This window comes from Chrysochloris asiatica, unplaced genomic scaffold (genome assembly GCF_000296735.1).
Source record: "Chrysochloris asiatica unplaced genomic scaffold, ChrAsi1.0 scaffold00346, whole genome shotgun sequence".
Lineage (NCBI taxonomy): Eukaryota > Metazoa > Chordata > Mammalia > Afrosoricida > Chrysochloridae > Chrysochloris > Chrysochloris asiatica.
In genome coordinates this window covers 917,720-942,793 of record NW_006408864.1, presented here as the reverse complement: position 1 = coordinate 942,793, position 25,074 = coordinate 917,720, and the positions used below count along the sequence as shown (strand labels likewise).

Below are 25,074 nucleotides of genomic sequence, written 5' to 3'. Positions count from 1 at the left end.
CAGCCCCTTTCTGCAGCGCTCGCCTGGTTCTCGAGGCCCGCTACGGCAGACGAGGAGGTGCCGGAGGGAGCGGGCGAGGCCTCCGCTGGGGACGCGGCCGAGGCCGAGATCATCCAGCTGCTGAAACGAGCCAAGGTGAGACGGCTTCCAGGCCCGGCGTGGTCGCCTCTCCGAGCTCAACCTTGTGGATGCGCAAGATTCCCTCCAATTTCTCACAAGTAGCTGGAGACTCTGAGAGTGAACTTTGTTCAGAATTAGCTGGGTCCCAATAGGGGAGAGAGGAGTTGGCGTCCATCCAGCTAAGTCATTCTCGAACGCCTGCATAAGCGCTGCAGTCTCAGGTGCATTATCATCATAACTCATCTAGCCACAATATCGGCGCTGTTTGGTGGTGGTGGTGGTTTTTATTAGTTAATTGTGTTCGAGTTGGTTCTGACTCCTTGCGGTTATCCAGTGCTTATCCTACAACGTCACACCAGAACGAACCACACTGAAAGAACTGGCATAAAGAATTCTGCACAACTTAGTTCTGAAAACACGATTTAGTGTTGTTGTTTGTGTCTTTTGGTTCTCTTTCTAAACTTTTCCTTTTCTCCACGTCCTTTTCTATTTTCTTCCCTCCTTGCCAGGTTATCATTTCTTCCGTTGGGCCCAAAACGTGTGGATTTTTATTTCCAGATCGCAGTGTGCTACTTAAATGGCATCTCAGCCCGCATTGAGGCTGAGGTATCTGTCAGACTTAACCTGCCTAAAACTAAACTCTTGATCGTACATGCCTCTCAATCCCATTTCTTCACCATGTACCCTTTACTACTGTCTACCCTGTTTCTAAGGAGCTCTGGTATCGTAGTGGTTACGAACTGGGCTGTGAGAGGCAAGGCCAGCAGTTCGAAACTACCAGCTCTTCCGCGGGAGAAAGATGAGGTTTTCTTCTCCCGTAACCTCGGAACTGACTCCACGGCACATAACAACAACAACAGCCCTGTTTCTGGAGTCCTGGTGTGGCGCTGTGGGTTAATGTGCCAGACTGCAAAGTCGTTTGAATCACAAGATCAGCGGTTCAAGCTCACCAGTTGCGCCTTGGAAACTCTATACAGGGTCGCTATGGGTCAGAATCGACTCAGTGGCACTTAACAAAAACAACAATCCTGTTTCTGGAGTCCTGGCGTGGCACTGTTATATAAAACACTGGACTAGTCGGTTTGGACCTCAAGGTCAGTGGTTCAAACTGATCAGCTGTTCTCTGGAAACCCTACTCGACAACTTTCCTGTTTCTGGTGTGGCAATGTAGGATCAGCTGTAGATGGCCAACCACAAATTCGGCAGTTCAAACCCACCAGCTGCTCCTCGGAAACCCCATACAGTGTCATTATGAGTTGCAACTGACTTGATGGCACTTAACAGCAACACTACCCTGTTTCTCAACTAGAGAAACCCCATGAAACCTGTGGTGCCTTTCCACCACCCACCACTTACAGCCCAGCAACATCTTGCCACCACCTCCAAAATATAGTATACCTTTTCTCTGCTACCCCTAATGTGAACCATCACTGCCACATCAACAGTCCTTGTCTGCTTGACTCCTACACTTGCTTCTCCATAGAAGAGTGGTTTTTAAGAAAAAATGTAAATCAGATCATATCAACCTTTGCATAAAAACTTTCAATGACTTCCCACTGCATTTATGGTAAAACTCAAACTTCTTGTCCTGACCTATCAGACCTGCACGATCTAAATGAGCCTACCTCCCCCACCTACCCATCCTCTTTCCATATCACCTCCTGTCTTCTTCTTCCTGCAAAACTAATCTCCTCCGCCTGTAGGGTCTTCACTCATTCCCTACCCCTTTGGTAGGGTCCTAATTCCTTATTTGGTTGAATTGGTAAGAACTCATTCTTAACCTTTGTACTTCAGTTTAGCTGCACTTACTTCCTTGGACGTCTTCCCTTACTTTCCTACATAGAATAAACTCCTTATCACACTTTTTTGTTGTTTTTTCATTAGTTATAATTATGCTTACTTATCCTGCAGGCTCTAAGGAGCTCTGGTAGCGTAGTGGTTACGAATCGGGCTGCGAACCTTAAGGTCAGTGGTTCGAAACTACCAGCCGGTCCGCGGGAGAAAGATGAGGCTTTCTACTCCCGTAAGGATTTACACCCTCAGAAACCCTGTACAGGGTCGCTATGGGTCAGAACCGACTCGACGGCACTTAACAACAACAACAACAATCCTGCAGGCTCACCTCCAGCTTACAGGAAGTGAGAATGAGGAGATGGAGGGCAAGTAAATTTGCTTATAAATAGAATTTGGAAATTGTTCACATTCCTTCCACATCCATCTGTTGAACAAAACTTTTGTGTCATCTTCCTGTCACTCTTGTAGACATAGATCAATTCAGTAAATATTTGATTGATGAATGAATAGCTTCCTTTATATTTATTGGGATAATACAACCATAAAATTTCTGTCTAGTATCATGTACATCCACTTTCTCTGTATTTCATGTTCTGTTGTTTTCTTTGTCCTCTCTTTTCAGTTGAGCATCATGAAAGATGAGCCAGAAGAAGCTGAGCTAATTTTGCATGACGCTCTTCGTCTTGCCTATCAGAGCGGTAACAACAAGGCCATCACCTACACTTATGATTTGGTAACTCTTCTAACCAGTCTGAGCCACTGATGAGGAAGGGTGGATTGGATATAATAGAGGGACTTTCAGGATGTCCTCAAGATAATTTTGTAACTAAAACTTAATTTGATTTTAAGTTTTATTATCTGTGGGTGTCACTTTCAAGTCTCAACCTGAGACTAAAAAGAAACAAATACGAGGGGGTCTTCAAAAAGTTCATAGGAAATGCATATTATGAAAAAAACTATGTGTTTATTTAAAAAAAAAAAAAAAAGTCACACCACAGTAGACTTGTACTAACTTGTGATAGCATGTCTGAACAGGTTCTAGTTTGAGGCAATAAGAAGGATCAGATATCAGTTTAAAAAAATATCAGCAACATGAATTCTGCAAAAACTGAAGCAAAAGTAATGTCAAATTTATGGTGAACCTTGGGGTAGAAGAATGGTGAAAGCATTGATGCTTTAGGAAAAGTTTATGGGAACAATACTCCCAAAGAAAGCAGCAGTTTACAAATGGATAACTTGTTTTTAATACGGGACAAGATGATGTTGAAAATGAAGGAAGCAGTGGCAGACCATCCACATCAATGTGAAAGGAAGCAGCTAATCTTGTTTGTGCTCTAATTGCAGAGGACCAATAATTAACAGCAGAAACAATAGCTAACACCATAGTCATCTCAGTAGATTTATCAATTGATTTAGCTTCCACAATTTTGACTGAAAGATTAAAAGTTGAGCAGACTTTCAGTTAAATGGGTGCCCAGCTCAGCTGCAGACAAGAGTAGAGCTAATTAACAACTAGGATCAAGTTCCTAAAACATTTCTTGCAAGAATTGTAACAGGATATAAAACATAACTTTACCATTAGAATCCAGAAGACAAAGCACTATCAAAGCAATGGCTACCAAGAGGTAGAAGTCATCCCAGCTGAAGCAAAAGCAGATCAGTCAAGAACGAAGATCATAGCAGTTGCACTTTGGATGCTCAAGGCCTTTCCCTTGTTGACTTTCTGGAAGGCCAAAGAATGGGGAGTGTGGTGGCTCTATAGGATAAGCACTGGACTGTGAATTACAGATTTGATGATTTAAGCCTACCAGCTGCTCCTCAGGAGAAAGACAAAGATTTCTGCTCCTGAAAAAGATTTAAAAGCCTCAGAAACCCTATACAGTGTTGCTATGAGTCAAAACCGACTCCACGGTGCTTAACAACAACAAATTTAATATAAGAGTGTTTTGGGAAAGTCAGAGCTTTAGCAGAAAAACACCTAGGAAAGCTCCACCAGAGAGTCCTTTACCATGACAATGTTCTTTATTCCTCCCCTCAAACAACGACAATTTTGCAAGAGTTTCCATGGAAAATCATTAGATATCCACCCTATAGTCCTGACTTCTTTTTGTTAACTTATCTTTTAAAATCTTTAAAGGGCACCCATTTTTCTTCAGTTAATAATATACAAAAGGCACGTAGCTGTTCATCACAGCACTATTCACAATGCAAAAAGATGGAAACAGCCTAACTGCCCATCAGTGGCAGAGTGGATAAACAAATTTTGGTACATACAACGAAATACTATGCAGCACTGAAGAATAATGATGAATCTGTGAAACACCTCATAACATGGATGAACCTGGAGGACATTATGCTGAGTGAAATAAGTCAGTCACAAAAGGACATATTGTATGAGACTACTACTGTAAAAATTCAAGAAAAGGTTTTCATACTAAAAGAAACATTCTTTGATGGTTACCAAAGGTGGGAAGAAAGGGAATAATTCACAGGCTAGAGGGTAAACACATGTTAACTCGGGTGAGGGTGAAGGCAATATACAAGAAGAGAGAGGTTGGCAGAATGATGAAGATAGGTATGCAAGGGCAGAAGTGGAATGAGGTAAATAGTGTTCTCTGTGGAGAAAGATGCAGGCTGAATGAGTATGGGAGCAAGAGTGGGATATATAAATATTTATCCCATAAATATATAAGAGTTTGAAAGAGGATATTTGCACATGGGTAACCACAGGGAGGAAGCAGGACAACTTGTTGCATGGAGGGAATTGCATTCTTTGAGATGAAACTGATTTCTTGAATGTGAAACAATGATATTGTTTTACACTCAATTCACAATAACAAATTTAGAAAAATAATGTACAGAAGGATGCATTTACATCTTTAATTCCCAAGATTCTCATTTCTTTATGGAGGGACTAAATGGCTTGTAGCACAACTTAGAAAATTGTCTTGACCTTGACGGAGTATGTGTTAAGTAATGAAGTTTACATATATGTTTTTTAATCTAAATTCCATTTTCCCACGAACTTTTTGAAATCCCCATGTATCATTAACATTTGTTTCTTCAATAATAAGTGCATCTAGATTTAGTTTATCACAAAGTATATCCAAGTATTTACATGTCTCACTATTGCTATTCTAGCAGATTAATTTCTGACATGCTTTTATGTCTTAACCATTTTTGCTTTTACAGGATGAAAGCAAAAGAGAATCCTTAGCACAAAGGCTTTGAAATGTGTAGGGACATAGTACTGTAATCTGAATAATAATTTCTAATTTGCTTTTCAGATGGCCAATTTAGCATTTATACGTGGTGAACTTGAAAATGTAAGTTAAGTTACTTTGTGATATCTTGAATTCTTGAAAGCCTAGCCTTAAGGGAGGAATCCTGGCAGGATCAGCCCTGGACTATGAACCGCAAGGTCGGCAGTTCAAACCCATCTGCTGCTCCTTGGAAATCTTACATAGATTCGCTATGAGTCGGAACCGACTAGACAGCACTTAAGATCAAGCCTTAAGAGAACTATATTAGTAAGAGTACAGGCTAACCTATAAAGGAGACCCCAAAATACCATAAATTAAAGAAGACAGTGGTATATATCTCTTTGATTCATCAGTTTAGAGGTGGACTGAAGACTGAATTCAGGTAGGCACCTCTGTTCCATGAAGTGGCCTAGAAGCCCAAATTCTTTCTCTAAGGTGTGTTCTCATCTGCATGGGTGAGTCAGTTGCCTATAGGAAAGGAGAAAGAGAATGGAGGACAAGCCACTTTCTTTTAAAATAGGATTTTTAAATCGTTTGCATTTCTTCTTTCTGCATCTATAGCCCAATATTTTTTCACTTCTTGTGTGGCACTGTAGGATCAGCACTGGCCTGCGAAACACAAGGTCAGCAGTTCAAACCTACCAACTGCTCCTCAGAAGCCCTTTACTGAGTCATTGTGAGTCGTAATTGACTCTGCGGCACTTAACAACACACCTTACTGTAAGGAAGGCTGACCAGCTAAAAACTGAGGGGATTTTGTAAATAAAAGGACAGAAAGGAGAGTGAATATTTGGGGACAGTTTGCATTCTCTGTCACAGTGGGTTTTGGTGAGAAGTTAATCCCTTAAGGTGGTTTCTACTTATCACAGAATAAAGTACACAGAGGATGTGGGGTCCTGGTGTATTCATCTATTTTTGTATCTCAAGAGTGTGAGTGATTGTGTGTGTATGTTTTAACAAGGAATGATGGGTCTGACTGGTACTTAGAATCCAGAGTCATAAAGATGTTGGGTTCAGCTTAAACAAAAATCTTTTTCTTATGCTTTTAGGCAGAAAAACTTTTTAAAGCTACAATGAGTTACCTGCTTGGAGGAGGCATGAAGCAGGTAAGGATATTGTCTGGGGTTTATACCTAATAGCAGCAGGTTTCAAAATATGAATTCCTGAAACACCCTCCCTGTAATCAAGATACAAAACAAACTGTAATCAAAATGTATGCTCTGACTCAAAAAGAAAAGTGAATTTTTTTCCTCGGACCTGTATAAAACTGCCACTCTTTCATTATTGCAAAATCATGGTGAACTGAGTTGGTTACAAAAGTTGGTTAATTAAATGAATAAAGACTATGTGGATTTGAGGTCATAGTTAGTCTAGAAGTTGATGTGAAATGTTCCTTGAGGAAATTTTGCTTGCCATAATTTTCCTTCATTTTTCTTTCTTCCAACAGGAAGACAATGCAATAATTGAAATCTCCTTAAAGCTGGCCAGTATCTATGCTGCTCAGAATAGGTAAGTGTTGTCAAAATCTAGGTGTGGCAGCACCCAGGAAGGTAGTGCTGTGGGCAGAAAAACTTTGACCCTGGGTGTTGTATAATCTTCAGTTGTTGTTGTTGTTATGTGCCATGGGGTCAGTGCCAACTCATAGTGACCCTGTACAGGGTTTCCAAGGCTGTAAATCTTTATGGGAGCAGAAAGCCTCATCTTGTTTACACTCAGAGTGTACCATTCCTCATTTTAAAAATTGTCAGCCTTTTCCTTTTCTGATTTTGCCATTAGAAGGAGCACTGGTGACACAGTAGTTAAGCATTAGGCTGCTTGCCGAAAAGTTGATGGTTTGAACCCACCAGCCACTTCGTGGGAGAAAGATAGGCAGTCTGCTACTATAAAGGAGCTCTGGTAGTGTAGTGGTTACGAATTAGGCTGCGAGCTGCAAGGTCAGCAGTTCGAAACTACCAGCTGTTCCGAGGGAGAAAGATGGGGCTTTCTGCTCCCGTAAAGATTTACAGCCTCGGAAACCCTGTGCAGGGTCGCTATGAGTCGGAACCGACTCAACGGCACATAACAACAACAACCATGAAGGTTATAGCCTCTGAAACCCTACGAAGAAGCAGTTACACTTTGTTCCATGGGCTCACTATACATCTGAATTGACTTGAAGGCAGTGGGCTTGATTTGGCTTGATTTCCATTAGTCTCCTGAGTGAGGCACACAGCTCTCACACTTCTGGCTGCATTGTAACAAGCGAATCGAGTTTTCTGTTCCTGCTTGAACTGGGCTGTTAGAGAGACTTTAGCTTTTCCTAGAAGAGGAGTGGGTAATGTAACAGCTGCTAGGGATATGAAACCGTATCAATCATTTTGTTGATCAGCAAACTGAGAAGTTAGGCAGAAAGTTAAATGGCTGACGTTATGGGAGTGTCTCAGTGGAAGTTCAGTGAGCAGTATTTGGTGAAAATACACAAAGCAGAAGTTGCTCCCATTCCACAGTTTGTAGACAAAATGATCAGTGACTTGGTTACATTCTTCACATTGGGTCCACATTCTTATTTTTGTTCTAGTAGTTTAGCTTCTGTTTACTTAATCTCCCTGCCCCTTTCTTATCTCTGTTTTAAAATAGCTGTTGACCCTTTGGTCTTACATAGTTTTTTGTTGTTTTAACACAGCCTTTCGTGGTTACAGATTTTACTCTAGGCTAAGCTGTTATTTAGGAGGTAGTTTCAGTTCAAGGTTTGAAGAGTCACTCAGGGCCATAGTCGCAAATGATTCCTCCAGACTCATTTGGTCCAGTAAATGTGGATTCTTTAAGAGTATGAAGTTCTGTTCCACATCTTTCTTCCTTTTTATCAAGATCCATCTATTGTATTTCTGATCAGAATATTCAGTAATATTAGCAGGCAATGCCTAGTTCTTGTCTTCAAATGGTGAAGGTTGAGGCTCTTGTGGACATTTAGATGTGTAGTCCAGTTCCTTCTCTGATTCTTGGGTTTCTTTCTTTCTTTTTTGTTCCAGATGAATAAAGACCAATAGTTGTATCTTAGATGACTTCTTATAAACTTTTAAAACCTCAGACACTAGAAGTTTAGGGAGATATGTGAACTCCCGAGCCCATGAACACTGACCTAGCCACTGGGACCTGGAGCTGAGAGTGAAGTGGCTAGCTGATCTGAAGTGGGAAGAGGTGTGCAAGAACTCCCAAACTTGCAGATAGTATCCATTGACCTAGCCTGACCAGAACTTGACCAGATAAAGATAAAAGCTCAATATTGAGAGCAAGTGTAAATTGCTACAATTTGATGAACTGGACCTGTGCTGATAGATGCAATTGCTCAACATTCCAACCAAAGTGGAAGGATTCTTCATATCAAGGATCAAGCTGGTTTCCTTAGTGCACTGGATTGATAGAAACAAGCAACTTAGACATTGCCTATCAAAAATGGGGTCAATAAAGCACAAAGTGAGTAGCTTACAAGTTTTCATGAGTGTGCTTAGTTTCAGAATGAGGTGGGTAAGGTAGACTCCCCACTGAATAGTTTCCCTCTTTTCCAGGTAGAGCTGGTGAAAGGAGGTAGAGGATGATGGTGATAAAAAATTTTTTGAATGCCTTTATTATGAATTAAGTGATAGCTTACATTACAGCAAGTAGGTTTTGCACTCAACCAGTCACACTTTGCTTCATTGCAATGATTACAATCCCCCTCGTGCACCACCAGCCAACAGTATTTGCTTCTATTCCTTCCCTTTTCTCTTATGATGTACAAAACCAACATTCAGGAATAGGGACGGGCAACTTAGACATTGGCTACCTAAAATAGGGGGCTATAAAGGCATGAAGTGACTGGCTTGCAAGTTTTCAAGAGGGAGTTTAGTTCAAGAGTGTGCGGGGGAAGGTAGAGTCCCCACTGAATAGTTTTCATCTTGTCTAGATGGGTCTGGTGAAAGGAGATGGGGTTAAGATTCTTAGGGTTCAATAGTGAGTAATTGTTATCATGACTAATTGCAAACTGTCAAAATTGTAAAGGTAGAAGTTTTGTAATATGAAGTGGGGAGTAGGTAAGCTTACATTCCAGAAACAAAGGATCCTAGGACCATCAAGAGAGAAAAGCATGAGCAGAATGTGGGACCCTATCCAGAGAAGCAGCAACACCTGAGATGAGGACTCTAGACTCATGGAAAGAGAAAGACTGAGTGCTGGTGGCCAGGAGGCAGGCTTGTAGAATGTGCCCTTTGGCTGTTTAAATGATTATATATTCCTGAGTGTTTTGGTGTGCATCACCCCCCCACACACACACACAAAAAAAAAAAATCTGAAAAAATACTGTTGAATGATGATGCACAAAGGGAATTGTAATCATTTCAGTGAAACAATTAATGTAAAATTGATGTTCTCCCAGGTAAACTGTCACTCAATTCACAATAAAAACTTAAAACAACAACAACATGCAGGAATATACAGTCGTTTAAACAACCAAAGGCACATTTTGCAAGCTTGCCTCCTCATTCAGCCTTTCTCTTTCCTGGAGTCTAGACTCCTCAGCTGCTTTGTCTCTCCATGCCATGGTGATAGGATTTTATGATTCATTTGTGAGAATTGTTAAAATAGGATTAATCACGGTTGTCGCAAGTGTAATTGTAGATGATGTATAACTGGACAGCAGGGAGAAAAGAAAAAAAACAAAAAAACCTCAGGCAGTAATCACCATATTGGGAAGTAGATCATATGAATTCTAGAATAAAATTGTCACCATGAAAGGTAGTGCTTAAAAAACAACAACAACAAAAAAAAACCCCACCACAGAATAAAACAGTGTAAAATCAAATGATCAACAGCTATTTTAAAACAAAAATTAGAAAGGTGGGGTTAAGGAGATTAAGTAAATGGAAGCAATACAACTAGAACACATATTATGCCACTCAACAACTGGATTGTCTCACAAAAACACAGTCCCAAAGCCCCCAAACCAAGGAAACTAATCCCATGGGTGATTGGTTTTGTCCAATTAGTATCAACATCTGTAGCTTCACCCCTCCTTTTTTTGTGTATGAGCAGTGTTTTTAAACATGTGGATTGTGAGGTAGCTATGTTTTAGGAAGGAGTGGCCTAGTAGTGGAAGGAAGACTTTTGGTTAAGTAGGATAAATGATTAAAAAATTATTCGATGAGTCCATTTTTTGGCGGGGCGTCTGGTGGGTAGGAATAAGGAGCGAGGCTTAGGGTTGGCACTATGGCTAGGTATAGAATTTTATTTAATGTTAGGTTTATGGTTAGGATTAGGGTTAGTGTTAGGGGTAGAGTTGGAGTAGGACTAGGAGTAAGATTTAGTCTAGTTTTTAAGGTTACAGTTGTTAATTGCCATGGAGTCTATTCTGACCCATAGCATCTCTGTGTAGGATTTCCGAGGAGCAGCTGGTGGGCTTGAACCACCAACTTTATAGTTCAAAGTGACTTTGCAGTCCAGTGCATTAACCCACAATGGCACAACAGGATTCCAGGGTTACAGTTAGGTTTATTTTTATTTAAATTTTTCTTGAAATGATTTCCTATTCGTTTGGAAGTTCTGTAACTATATTATTCCTTCCTTTTACTTTCTGTTGTTGTTATTGTTACAACTGTATCTCTTGTTCTCTCTTTTCAGTCTTACAGGTCTGTTTTACTTTGCATATTTCTATACCTGGGTTGAGTCTAAGTGATAATGTCATGTATGTTAACCTCAGGTGGTTGTCTGCTGCTGTTTTTTCTCTGTTCACAGAACTCCTTTAATATTTCTTGTAAGGGTGGTCTGATTTTTATAAGTTCTTTTCATTTCTGTTTGTCTGAAAATGACCTAATCTCATCATCCATAATGGACAGTTTTGCTGGCTATATGGTTCTTGGTTGTCAGTTTTTTCCTTTCAGAGTTTTATATATATCATTCCATTGTCTTCTTGTCTGCATGGTTTCTTCTGAGAAATAAGAGCCTGGTCTTACTACTTTTGCTTTGCAGGTAACTTCATTTTTCCTTATCTGCTCTCAGGATTTTTTCATTGCCTTTGGATTGAAAAATTTGATCATATGTCTTGATGTTTTTCTTTTGGGGTCTATTCTGTTTGGAGCTCTTTCAGCTTCTTTAATGGTTATCTTTCATGATGTAGGGAAGTTTTCTTTGAACATATCTAAGTAATGTTCTCTATGGGTCTCTGTTTCTGTTCTGGAATTCCTATCACGCATATGTTATTTCTCTTGATAGTGTTCCACATAAATCGTAGGCGTTCTTCTTCATCTTTTTTTTTCGTTCTTTTTTCTGATTGTTCCTCTTTTTGTTGTTAGTGCCATCAAATCTGTTCCAAATCATAGCAATCCTGTATAGAGTTTTCAAGGAGCAGCAGCTGGTAGAGTTACATGGCTGACCTTGTGGTTTGCAGTCCAGTGCTGATCCTACAGCGCCATACCAGGAGTGTTCCTCTAGCACAGGGGGGGGTGGAGAAGGTTTTTTTCTGCCAAAGTTTGTAATATCATTTCCGGGCCATACAGAATTTCCAACTTAAAAATTAGCTTGCTCAGACCAGCCTGGAACAACTAGAGCAACAGAAGATACATCTTCAAAGATTTGCAGGAAAAACCCAAACCCAAAACAAGAATGGCAGTATGATTGGCTACTATAAGAATAAGCAAGTTATTTGTCAGGAAGCCATCAGGGCAAGCGATCAAGTCCCTTCAGGACAACCCCCTTTCAAGACTGAAACTCACAGGGAACACATGAGCAGGCACTTAAGCTTGCTAGAGACCACAGTTGTCTGCTTGTGAGTGGAAGAGGGGGAAAGGCAGCAATGAAGAGATGGGCTGAGTTCAGTCATGTTCCATAGACTCCCATTGACCTGGAGATGAGGGAGAAAAGAGGAAGGGCTGGTTGGTCCAAAGTGTGGTGAGACCTGGTGACTCCCGAGCTCATGGACAAGGACAAAGCCGCAAAGGGCTAGAGCTGAGAGTGAAGCATCCAGCTGGTATGAAGTGAGGGGAGAGGCACAAGAACACCCAAACTTGCAGATAGTACCCATTTGACCTAGCCTTGATGGCTTGATAGTCAGAACTTGACTAGAGGAAGATTTTTAAAAAAAAACCAACAATTTTTTATAAAGGAAATGAGCGTAAATTGCTACAATTTGATGAATTTCACCTATATGCATGGATGTAGTAGCTCAATATACCAACAGAGAGGGAAGGGATCTTCATGTCAAGTATCAATACTATCCCCTCTGTATACAGGGTAGATAGGGACGGGCAACTTAGACATTGGCTACTTAAAATGAGGGGGCAATAAAGGCACAAAGTGACTGGCTTACAACTTTTCAAAAGGCAGTTTTGTTTAAGAGTGTGCAGGGGAAGGTAGAGTCCCCACTGAATAGTTTTCATCTTGTCTAGGTGTGGTGAGAAAAGATGGGGATAAGATTCTTATGATTCAGTAGTGAGTAATTGTTGTCATGACTAATTGCGACTGTCACAACTGTAAAGGTAGAAGTTTTGTAACAAAATGAGGAGTAGTTAATCTTACAGTCCAGAAACAGGACCCTAGGACCATCAAAGGAGAAGAGCACAAGCGGAATATGGGACCCTATCCAGAGAAGCAGCGACACCAGAGATGAAGGCAGAGAAGAGGACATGGAGAGAGAGAGTAGCTGAGGACTCTAGACTCATGGAAAGAGAGGGAATGAGTGCTGGCGGCCAGAAGAAGGCTTATAGAATGTGCCCTTTGGTTGTTTAAATGATTATATATACCTTAGTGCTTTTGTGTACATCTCCCCACTCCCACACACACAAAAAAAACACAGGGAATGGAAGCTAATACTGTTGAATGATGATGCAAAGAGGAAATTGTGTAATCACTGCAATGATATGGTGGTGTAAAGCCGGTGTTCTCCCATGTAAACTATACTCAGTTCATAATTTGAAAAAAAGAAGGTATTTGCAATTAAAAAATTTTTTGTTATATTTTGACAAACATTTAATTAACTAACTCACTCCCCCCCTATGACACACTGGACTGCAAGGTCAATTTGAACCACAAGGTCGGCAGTTCAAATCAGCAGTCGCTCCTTGGAAACCCTATATAGGGTCACTATGAACCTGAACCAACTCAAAGGCACTTAACAACAATGTGATGGCTGGACTCGGGCTGCAAACCACAAGATGAGTACTTTAAACCCTCCAGCTGTTGCTCAGAAACTCTGTATGGGGTTGCCATGAGTCAGAATTGTCTTGACGAAACTTAACAAAAACAGCAATGTGATGGCTGGAACTATGGTTGCCCTGGCAGAGCCAAACCAAATTGTTTTGTGGTCCTTACATGGTCAGTGGGCCGGCTGTTCCCAGCCTCTGCTCTAACAGATGATTATTTTGTTTATTTATTTTTGCAGTTTGTTGTACTGTGGATTTTTTTTTTTTTTTAAGCTTTTACTGTGAATTGAGTGATAGTCTGCATGACAATCGTATCTTGTTTCATTGCAATGATTACAATCCCCTTTTTTGATGTACACAAAAACACGCAGGAATATATAATCACTTAAACAACCAAGGGCACATTTTGTAAACCAGCCCCCTCCCTGTTGGCACACAACCTTTCTTTATCCATGAGTCCACAGTCCTCAGATGCTCTCTCTCCATGCCATTGTCTGTCTCCAACTCTGGTGTCGCTGCATCTCTGGTTAGGAGTCCATGTTCTCCTCATGCGCTTCCCGCTTGCTGGTCCTAGGGTCCTCTGTTCCTGGAATGTGAGATTAACTGCTCCCCCTTTTTGTTACACATCTTCAACCTTTACAATTGTGACAATCACAATTAGTCATGGTAACAATTGTTGTTGTTAAGTGCCATCAAGTTGGTTCCAACCCATAGTGACCCTGTATAGGGTTTATGAGGAGCAGCTGGTAAGCTTGAACCACTGACCTTGCAGTTCAAACTGACTTTGCAGCCCAGCGCATCAGCCCACAGTGCCACACCGGGACTCCATGATGACAATTGTTGTTATGTGCCATGGAGTCGGTTCAGACTCATAGAGATCCCGCACAGGGTTTCCAAGGCTGCAAATCTTTATGGGAGCAGAAAGCCTCATCTTTCTCCCACGGCGGAACAGCTGGTAGTTTCAAACTGCTAAAGATCATTGAAGTTATCAATAATGAGGAAAAGAGCCTACCTGAGGGACTTGCAGAAGATCACAAGATGAAACAAAATATAGAAATCTCAAAAGCAGGAAGGGACAGAAAGAGTATTTGAAGAAATAGCACTAGAAAACTCAAATAGATGTGCTGAAACACGAAATCTGCACATCTAAAATCTCAACAAACTACTGTTGTTAAGTCAGTTCGTACTCATAGTAACTTGTGGTGCTGTGAATTTACTTGATAGTGTTTTTCTACTCAAAATCTTAACTCCCATTAGCTAATTGGATGGGGCCATGCAAATAGGATGTACAGAATTCTAACACTGGGATTGGTTCGTTTCACCATCCTGCTAGGTTTAAAAAGAGCCATCTCAGAAGCAGGAACAGACAATCCCAGGATCATCAAGAAAAAAAGAGCATGGACTACTTAACAATAATGTTAACAACTGAATCAACAGAATCCTATCCCCATCTCCTTTCACCTGACCCGTCTAGACAAGATGGAACTGTTCAGTGGGGAGTCTATCTTCCCCCATTCGCTCTGAAAACTTGTAAGCCAGCCACTTTGTGTCTTTATAGCCCCGCCATTTTATGTAGCCAATGTCAGAGTTGCCAGTTCCTGTCAGCCCTGTGTACTGAGGGGATATGCTTAATCCTTGATTTGAAGACTCCTTCCTTTCAGTTGGTATTTTGTGCTACTACATCTTTAAGGTAAAGTCAGGTTTATCAAATTGTAGCAATTTCCACTTGCTTCCTTATCAAATTTCTTTGTCTTCCTCTAGTGGAGTTTTGATCATAAAGTCATCCAAGCTAGGTCAAATGGGTATCATTTGCAAGTTTGGGTGTTCTTGCACACCCAAATTTCATATTATATCTTCATATCAGCTGAATGATTTACTCTCAGCTCTAGTCCTTCGTGGGTAGGTCAGTGTCCATGAGCACATGGGTTCCCCAGACTTCGGACCAACCATCCCTTCCTCTTCTCTCTCTCAAGATCGACAGGTGTCTGTCTATAGAACATGGTCAAGCTCAGCCCATGTCTTCATTATTGCCTTTCCTCCACTTCCACTCACAAGTAGACCAAGGTGGTCACCAGCGAGCTTACATACCTTCTCATGTGTTCTCTTTGAGTTTCAGTCTTGGAAGGGGGTTTGTCCTGAAGGGACTTGATGGTTTCCAGGTGAACAGCTTGCTTGTTCTTGTAATAGCTTGACAGTCTCCTCGGTTGTTTTTTTTTTTTTCTTTTCCTCTTTACCTGCTGGTCTTTCCTTTAGGAAGTATCTTCTGTTCCTGTAGCTGCTCCAGGTTACTCTGCATGTTCTAACAGATGATTATTGAGTGAATTCAAGCGTAGTAATTCGGCTTATCATTGATTCAGTTGTATTTCTTTGCTTTTTCAATGTATTATGTATTTCTGAAGTTTTCTGACTGTCTGATTGCTGTTTTTGTATTGTTCCCATTTTTTCAATTATGTTGTCAATTTGCTCCCTGTTTTTTCCTATAGTTTTAGCTGTATTTTCCGTGATTTCATCTGTCATTTTCTTAGTCTTTCTCAGTCCATTGAAGTTGTCTAATTAGCAATCTTTTAAAATTCCTGTCATGTAGTTCTGATACCATTTCTGATGTTACATTTTCTGTTAATGCATTTGGGTGACTTGTGTCTTTGTATAAGTTGAAATTGTCTTCTCTGGGACATTGTGGTGTCATAGCTAGTTGGTGATACCATATTGGTGTATTCTAAGGTGCTCCCCACCTATTTCCTGGTGGAGGTGGTAGAGACCGAAAGTGTGAACGCAGTTAGTTCTTTGCTCACTGCTTGTGTAGTGTAGTTTAGGGATGGTTCACATGCCTCCAGAAGCAGGGGGGCTATATCTGGCACTTGATCTCAGGCAGAGCAGAGGCTGTGGCAGGAGAGGGCGTAAGTGGTTGCTGGGTTGGTGAATCTGGGACTGACCATGCCCCTAATGACCAGGAGGACATGAGAACAAGGGAGAACAGCACCCCCTGGCTGCCATTCTCCAGCTGCATCCTGTACTAGCAGGCTGCTATATCGACAGCAACTTGAAAAAGCTGAAGATCTGCGCTACTCCGTGCCAGCCACAGTCCACCCGTTTTCATCCCTTACTGCTCCTGTTCAGCTTCCTCTTTCAGTCAGCACCCAGTCCATCTCTCTGTCCTATCTTCTGATACTCAGGGTTCCAGAATCACCATCTGTATCTGTTTCACTTGGTCTTCCATGTCTTTGTTGCAGAGGTTTGACCCAGTGCAACTGCTTCCTCCACCATCTTGTCTTGGACCAGGTTCATCCTGTGGAAAGACACAAACATAGCCTTGTCCCCATATGAGAACAGGGTCGGGCCCCTTCCATGTGCCTGTTAGGGCATCTTTCCATTTTACCATAGGTTTAGGGGCGCTTGGCTCCCGGTTGCCATGCCTATCCGCAGCCATGAGGCCGGAGGCATCAGTTAAAAGGTAGTTAAGGATGAAAATGACGTGGTTGATATAATTTTGAGGTGTGTGGGGGTAGGATTCCCCCTTCTATATTTTTTTCAAGATAAGACTTTATAGTGGCATGTGTGTGTTCAACAATGCCTTGGCCCTGGGGATTGTAAGGAATGCCAGTAGTATGTTTGATAGAGAAGGTCTTGCAAAACACCGTAAAACGGGCGCTAGTATAGCCAGAACCATTGTCTGTCTTAATGCTTTGAGGTATGCCCATAGCGGCAAAGGCATGTAAGCAATGTTTTATCACTTGGGTGGTCCCCTCTCCTGTTAAGGGGGAGCAGCAAATGAGGCCGGAGAAGGTGTCTACAGAAACATGCACATACTTAAGCCGACCAAAGTTAGGAACGTGTGTGACGTCCATTTGCCACAAAGCATTGGGGTGTAAACCTCGAGGATTGACTCCGAAAGATGGAACAGATTGGTGGATGGGGCACTCAGGACAAGCACGAACTATTTGCTGTGCAGCTTCATGAGGGATATGAAACAACTTGTGCAGGGATTGACTGTTCTGATGATGTAGTTGATGCAAGGCCTAAGCGCACTGCAGATTGGAGTGTGCCATATAAAGCTGTGCGTCAGCAGCTTTATTGCCTTTGGCTAAGGTGCCAGGCAAATTACTGTGAGAACGTATGTGGGCAATAAAGATGGGTTGTTCTCTTTGACGGATGAGGAGTTGGAACTGTATTTTTATAATTGTTCTTATCATTCTTTCTTTGTTTACATTCTTTAGCAAAATGGCCTATTTTTCCACAATTAAAACACTTTCCTGGGCATTTAAGAGCAGCAAACATTTCTGGAGGAGTTAGCCCCTGAAGGGCGGTGGCCATTGCCAGGCCCTGATTTTATGAGGGTCCCACATCGGCACAAAGACGATTGTAATCATCTAAGCTGCCTTTATTCTTGAATGCACGAATAACCATCTGACAAGCACTGTTGGCATTTTCAAAGGCCAACTGTTTTACAAGGGTCAGAGAGTCAGGGGAATCACCCAGGATCCTTCCAGATGTAAGAAGTAGTCGGGAGACAAAGTCTTGAAAAGGCTCATCAGGACCCTGATGCACCTTTGATAACTCAGTAGTTTGCTTACCAGTGTTGGGGATGGATCTCCAAGCTTTTCGTCCGCACTGATTAATGTGAGCATAGGCAGGCATAGGATACATAATTTGCTTTTCTATGGTATTATATTCCCCTTCCCCTACTAACGTGTCAAATGTGGCTCCCCGATTCCACTGATTGTTGTTAAGGTTTGCTATTCGCCGTACTTCCTCATAATACCCAGATTTCCACAACAAATAATCACCTCCTGCAAGACAGTCACGGGTGATATTCTTCCAGTCTAAAGGAGGCAAGTCTTCTTCACAGACTAATTCTATCAAAGCCTGTATAAAGGGCCCATATTGAGCACAAGCCATTTTTAACTCTTTTAAACTTTTAAAGGGTAAAGAGCTGTGGGTGCAAGTCTCCACATCTCTACCGTGCTCATCTTGACCAGCGGGCGTCCGCACAATTGGATACATTTGAAAACCACGCAACTCATCCCCCTGTCTTGCTCCATCAAGCAATGCTGCCTATATCAGGGAGTATCTTGGGCAATCACTGGGGTATTAGACTGAACGGTGGCACAGGGGTTCAAGCGTAAGGGAGTCATTGTTTCTCTTTGAGTCCTAGCCTCTCTTTCTTTGGCTAAGTCAGCAAGGGCAGCGTGCCACTGCTCCTTTTGCTGTATAGTTTCAGTCAACGCCTTTTTCTCTAAAGTTAAATCTTTTAACTGACTTAAAACGTCTTTCAGCACAGATCTTAGATCTCCCTTAGGCGTTTCACCAGAAGTTAATGAGGAATTAGACTTGCACCTGGGCGCTTCCTCTTTTTCCAGCGCCATGTTAGGGTGCGGCCCTTCTTCTTCTGCCTTATCTACTACTGCCTCTCTTACTTCCTTGTCCTTCGGTGCCGGTGCCATTTTAAGGTGCGGCTTCTCCTCTTCTTGTTCCTTCTTTATGCTGACTGAAAAATAGCACTGACCAGAGAATCTGGCCAGGCTTCATCTCCACTATCATTTTCTTTCTTATCCTCGTGTTTCTCGTCCCCCAATTCTTTTTCCACGCTCAAAGTCGGTAAAGATTGTAAATCAGGGTATATGGGTGGAGGTGGAGCGGTTGGTTCCGTGGAACTGCCTCCCAGATGATCGCTGCCAAAATCAAAAGTATCTCAGACAAGCCGCCACAAACTAAATGTATAGGCAGGCACCCGGGACGGGCCATTCTTAGCATAATATTCTTGCAGTTGATGACCTTTCTGATTCCAAAACTTAACATCAACCACTCTGTCCTCAGGGAACCAAGGACAGACAGTATTTACAAAGTCTGTGAATTTACAAAGCTGGCTATGATCTACTTTTGCACCTCTGCTACGTGGCATTTCTCTCAACATATCTACATACCGTGCTTTTCCCGGTTTGTTTCCCATACTTACCTGATCGGATTGCCCTCCCTTCTTTTAATGTCTGTGCGTCCTTATTCTTCGGGTCTGTTTTGGAGGGTCCGTCGCGTTATTTCTTGTATTCGAGTCCCACCTTTTGGGCGCCACTTATCGGGGTCCGAGACCTGCTAAGACCACTGCATGGGTTTCCCGAATATGAGGCGAGGATTAACGAACAGGCAAGGGACACAAGCTGATGGCAAGTGACAAAGTTTATTTTAAATCTCAGAGTATATATAGGGTGGTTCTGCAAGTCACTGCTGTTTTGCATAGTTACAAGTCTATCCTTTACTGTGAATCAGGCAACCTTGGGAAAGCTACCTTCCCTGCTGTGTTGATAAGCAGACTTTGTCTGGTTAGACCCAGACTTAAAGTTTTATGAGGCCTGTAAGTCTTTTGGTCCCCGACACTCCTGCTCCATGTCCTCCGTGGATAGGGTCATTCCTGCCAAGCTTTGGCTTAGGGGAGGAAGGGAAGTCTTCTATTCTCCTTATAAGAACAGAGTAGAACAATGGGTTCTCTCTTGGCAATGCACTAGATGGAAGGAGATAAGCTTTGTTGTGCTGCTCTGGTAAGAAACTGGAACAGTAAACAAAGTTAACCCCCTGGATGGAGAAGGAATTTTCCTGTACATCTCTTTATGGAAACCAGCAATTGGTGCTTGCTCTCTCCAGAGCCAGTCTGCCTGGTTGGCCTCTGCAGTTAGCTAAGAGCCCCAGGCTACAAAACAAACCAACAAACCAAACCCAGTGCTGTCAGGTCACTTCTAACTTAATAATGACCTTAGGACAGAGCAGAGCTGTCCTAGAGGATTTCTGAGACTGTTAATCTTTATGGGAACTACAGCTTTCTGCTGCAGAGTGGCTGGGATTCAGTGACTGAACTTGTGGTTAGCAGCCTAATGCATAGCCCACTATGCCACTAGGACTCTTCAAAGGTCAGAATTGAGCTAAATATCATTTAGACCCATAGCTAGGAGTGCCATTTTGTAAAATAAACTTTCGTCAGAAACTGTCTTACAGCTTGGAAAAAGTATAAACGTGTCCAGAAATTGAGCTTGGCAGCTCTATGGTTGTCTTCACTCTGTTTTCTTTTCTAAGGTCCCTCACAACCTAGGAGTTGTCATGTAGTCCCATATATGTAAGTATCAGTTACAGGAATTGAATTGAAATTAGTAGTAGGAATCCTGAGTACAGGGTGACCTTAGTCTCCCTTCATATTTAACAGCATTATTTTGAACAGGTATGAAATTAAACAGGACAAACTGATACCTACTTGAGAGAGTTTGTTAGTGGGAAACCATTTTTACATTTTAAGTTACACTAAATGGATAACTTGAAAACAAACTAACAACTGTTGAGAAATGGCATTCATTCCAAGTCATCGTGACCCGCTCCATACAGGGTTTCGGAGGAGGGTTTGAACCACTGACCCTGCAGCTGGCAGTCTAGTGCTTATTTTATAGCACCACACCAGGACTTCATTTAGAGATGTAATAAAAATTCTCTCTTCCTTTTGTAACACTTTTTTTTTTAATTGATAATACTGAAACCCAAGCTGAAAAATGAGTTTAAAAGAAGTTGATAAAAAAGTGAGTGGTCAGTTGCTGTTCTTTCTTCTATAGACAGGAATTTGCTCTTGCTGGCTATGAATTCTGCATTTCAACTCTAGAAGAAAAAATGGAAAGAGAAAAGGAACTGGCAGAAGACATTATGTCAGGTAGGATAGAGAGTCACCTGACTCTTTTAGACATTACCTTTTCTCCATAAAGGGCCTCACTGCTCCACTGCAGGAAAAGGAAGATGTCTGAATTGAGGGAAGGTTGCCCATCTTGGAAAATAATGGCTGGTTTTAAGGTCTTGGCAGAGTTTGAATAAGATACTTTAAAAAGATAACTTGACCTTATTTATTTATTTTTTTAAATCTTTTGCTGGCATATTAATATTGTATCTGTTAAACTTTAATTTGCTATAACCTCTGGAAACCGGGGATCCTGATGTGGCATTGTAGGATCAGCACTGGACTTTGAACCACATGGTCAACAGTTCAAACCCACCAGTTGCTCTTTGGAAACCCTATACAGGGTCGCTATGAGTCGGAATTGACTTGGCAGCCCTTAACAACAGCAGCAACTAGAATGGAAACCTGGGCACCATGAAAGGAAGGATTTTCTTTTATCTCTTAGTTCTGAAGCCATTCAAAATGGTAACAAGTTACTTTTTGGTCCCAGATAATACACCAGGAAAGAACACTTATTCTTTATGTAGTTCATCCTTATTATGGAGAGAAAAACCTAAAAATATGTACTAGGAACTAGAATGGGAAGTGCAGGAAGATCTCTAGATCTCAATATTAAGGTTTTTTTATTTGCTTTGAAGTATTGGGAGTTTTCAGACTTGACATTCATATAGTAATTCTTTGTTACACACCTACTCCATGCTAAGTGCTGGCAAGATGCTAGAGGTACAACAGTCTGTTGGCCCTATAGTAATACTCCTTGAAAATGTTGTTTCTACTTAATTGTTTGAATTCTCTAAAAATGCACTAGTTTTCTTCTCTATACCTCCACTGAAGCCACTTCTGTCAGGGTCACCAAATCCAATGGTCAGTGCTCAATCCTGATTTTCCTCTACGTATCAGCATCTTGACTCAGGTGATCACTATCTCCTACATGAAACACTTGATTCTCACCTTCGCTCCTGGGATGCCTGTATTGGTCACTCCCCTTCATCTTCCCAACCTCTAAAGGTTGGTGGGCTCTATGGTTGTCTTCACCCTGTTTTCTTTTCTAAGTTCCCTCACAACATAGGAATTGTCATGTAGTCCCATACATCTATATATGTATCAGATTTAAATCATCATCCTCAAACTTGCACCTAAACTGCAGAATCGCCTGCATGATTGTCTTCTTGGCATCTTGACTTGAATGTCTGGTGGCTGTCTCACACTTAGCTTGACCAAAATGATCCTCTTGATTTCTGTCCCCGACGAACTTTTTCTTTACCAATTGGTCTTAGCATTCACCCAGTTGCTTTAGCTAACAACTGGAGCCACCCATGACTTATTTCTCATTCCCCTGTTAAATTCATTGGCTAGTTACATTATTTTAGCCATCAAAAGAGATCCATCTCAGACCTCTTTTGACATCCTCTTACCTTACCACTTTGATCCAGGGCATATCGCTCTAGGACTCCCATAAAAACCTCACAAGTTTTCCTTCCTTCATTCCCTTGTACATTTTGTTTTTTATTCAATAGGCAAGGTGTTGTTTTAAGAATGCAGTGGCTTTACATCACCCTTAGAATCTAAGCACAGAATCCCTCTATGGACCTCTAAGGTCCTACATGATCTGGCCCCATCCACCTCATCTGCATAATCTACTCTGATTCTCCCCCTTTCTCATTCCACTGTCACCATACTGGTCTATTTCTTTTATTGCATATGAAAATTTTTTCATTTGCTGTTCCCTCTACAAGGCTTGTTCTCATTTCCTTCATGTCTTCCCTCAATATTACTTCCTCAGAGGCCTCCTCTGACTAAAAAACAATCCTCCTCCTTCCCTAGCATTTCTCTAACCCCTTACTCTTATTTTCTTCATCACACTTGAAAGTAGCTGTGTGTGATTGTGTGTATATTGCCACTAAAAGTATAATTTTTATAGTTCTCAGTATTTGTCTTCCATATTAAAGATGAATAGAAACTTCATCTGCTTTTTTCTCTGCTAAATCTTCAGTACCTAGAACACTTGGTTGTTGTTGTTATGTGCCGTGGAGTCGGTTCCAACTCATAGCGACCCTGTACAGGGTTTCCGAGGCTGTAAATCTTTACGGGAGCAGACAGCCCCACCTTTCTCCTGTGGAACAGCTGGTAGTTTCAAACTGTTGACCTTGCGGTTCGCAGCCTGGTTCGTAACCACTATGCCACCAGAGCTCCTTACCTAGGACAGTACCTGGCTGCAAAAGAATGACACCAAGCCATCCATCCCAGCATCCTCTACTTAGCTGGGTTCAATACTTTGTTGCAATTGCCAAACAGAACTCAAAACACCATACTCAGGGTTAATGGAGTTTATTAGGGAAGTTAACAGATTATAACGTAGGGTCAGAAAATGCTCAGGGCACAGTTCTTCCAGTTAGGATAGCCTCTCCTCAGCCGTGCCCATAGGCAGGCCTGTCTCTCTGTACAGAGCTCGTTGAGGGCTGCTGAGAAATGCTTACAGGTCACACCACTGCACCATAAGTCTCAGTCTAAACGCACTCAACATTTGTTCATGGGTCAGCAAACCTAGCTCCCACAATTAAGTACTTGGAGGCATCCAATTCTGCAAGCAAGCCTTCTGCCTGAAGTCCTTGGGCTGAGCCTCTCTCTGTTTCATGATCTGGTGCTGGTTTCTACTGCTCCTCACTCCTCTGTCCCTGCTGGGTCACAGCTCTCTGTCCCTGGGTCAAGGAGGTTCAATGTGCAGGAATCTAGGGCTCCAAAGGACACACTCCATTTATTCCTTGTTTTCAGTGAGATTCCCATTCCTACTTCTGAACTGCCTCATTTTATATGTGTTAGAGCTCCAAGTTTTTACTTTCACAATGCTCTTAACCACTCACAGCTGAGTCACATAATCCTATTAGCATTTTCTCCCACCTTCTCTTACCCAGACCCAGAGCAGGGCAAACACATCATTTGGTGAGAATGACAAAGATTGTAAGGAGCCCTGATAGTGTAGTGGATTACAGGTTGGGCTGACAACCACAAGGTCAACAGTTGGAACCTGCTAGCCCTGAAAAAACTTATAACTTCAGAAATCGTATGTAGGGTAGCTATGAGTCAGAACAGGCTCCATCACATATAACCACCACCACAAAGGCTATAGGTGAACGAGCCATATGATGTGTTTCACTGCACTGCTATAGCACACAAGAGAGACCAATAATTTTTGAATCTGAAAAAAGACCTGACAAGACTATGGTTAAATTCTTTGCAGTTTGCAGTAATTTGAGGATAGTTACAAAAGGTGTCAATGCCTGTCTAGCTATCAAATAGGTTATTTTTTTTAACTGTGTATACCCATGCTATCTTAAGAGTATAAAATTACCTGCCCTTTTATGATTGATTTATTTAACTAAGTATAGTGTCCTCCAGGTTTTACACATTGCAAGATGTTTTGGGAACTCATTTCCATTTTGTTTATCCATTCATCTGTTGTTGGGCACTTAGGTTATTTCCATGTTTTTGGCTGTTCCAAACAGTGCTGCAATGAACATAGGTGCGCATATGTTTGTTAATGTCTCTTCTAGGAGTGGAATTGTTGAGTCATAAAGTTAGCTCTGTTTCTGATTTTTTGAGGAATCTCCATACTGTTTTCTATTTTATAGTAATTGTACCATTTTACATTTCCACCAACAATGGTTAAGAATCCAATCCCTCCACATCCTTTTTTAAAAAATGAATGCCATTTTAGCAGAGGTGAGATGGTATTTCATTGTAGTTTTGATTTGCACTCTGGTGTTGTAGGGTAAGTAATGGACTGCTAACAACAAGGTTTATGATTCAAACCCACCAACTGCCCTTCAGAAACCTATAGAGGGTCACTGTAAGTTGGAACCCTTCCGACAGCACACAGCAGTGACTAATGATCAGGAGCATCTTTCCATACTTGCTGGCCACTTGAATGTCCTCTTCACTTGACGTGAAGACTCTGTTCATGTCCTTAGCCCATTTTTAAATGGAATCATTTGATTTTTTTTTGTCATTGAGTTGTAGAAGGGACTTCAAAATATTAATGAAAAATCCCATT

General features: G+C 41.6%; 1 protein-coding gene across 1 annotated transcript in view; it reads left to right on the top strand.

Moving 5' to 3' along the window:
- Positions 1-25,074, top strand: part of TTC19 (tetratricopeptide repeat domain 19) — a 57,163-nt gene that overhangs the window by 481 nt on the left and 31,608 nt on the right. Inside the window, 6 exon segments of the mRNA XM_006875922.1 lie at positions 17-135; positions 2,537-2,647; positions 5,202-5,240; positions 6,227-6,283; positions 6,625-6,686; positions 20,908-21,002. Of these exon segments, the coding sequence (XP_006875984.1) occupies positions 17-135; positions 2,537-2,647; positions 5,202-5,240; positions 6,227-6,283; positions 6,625-6,686; positions 20,908-21,002 (483 nt within the window).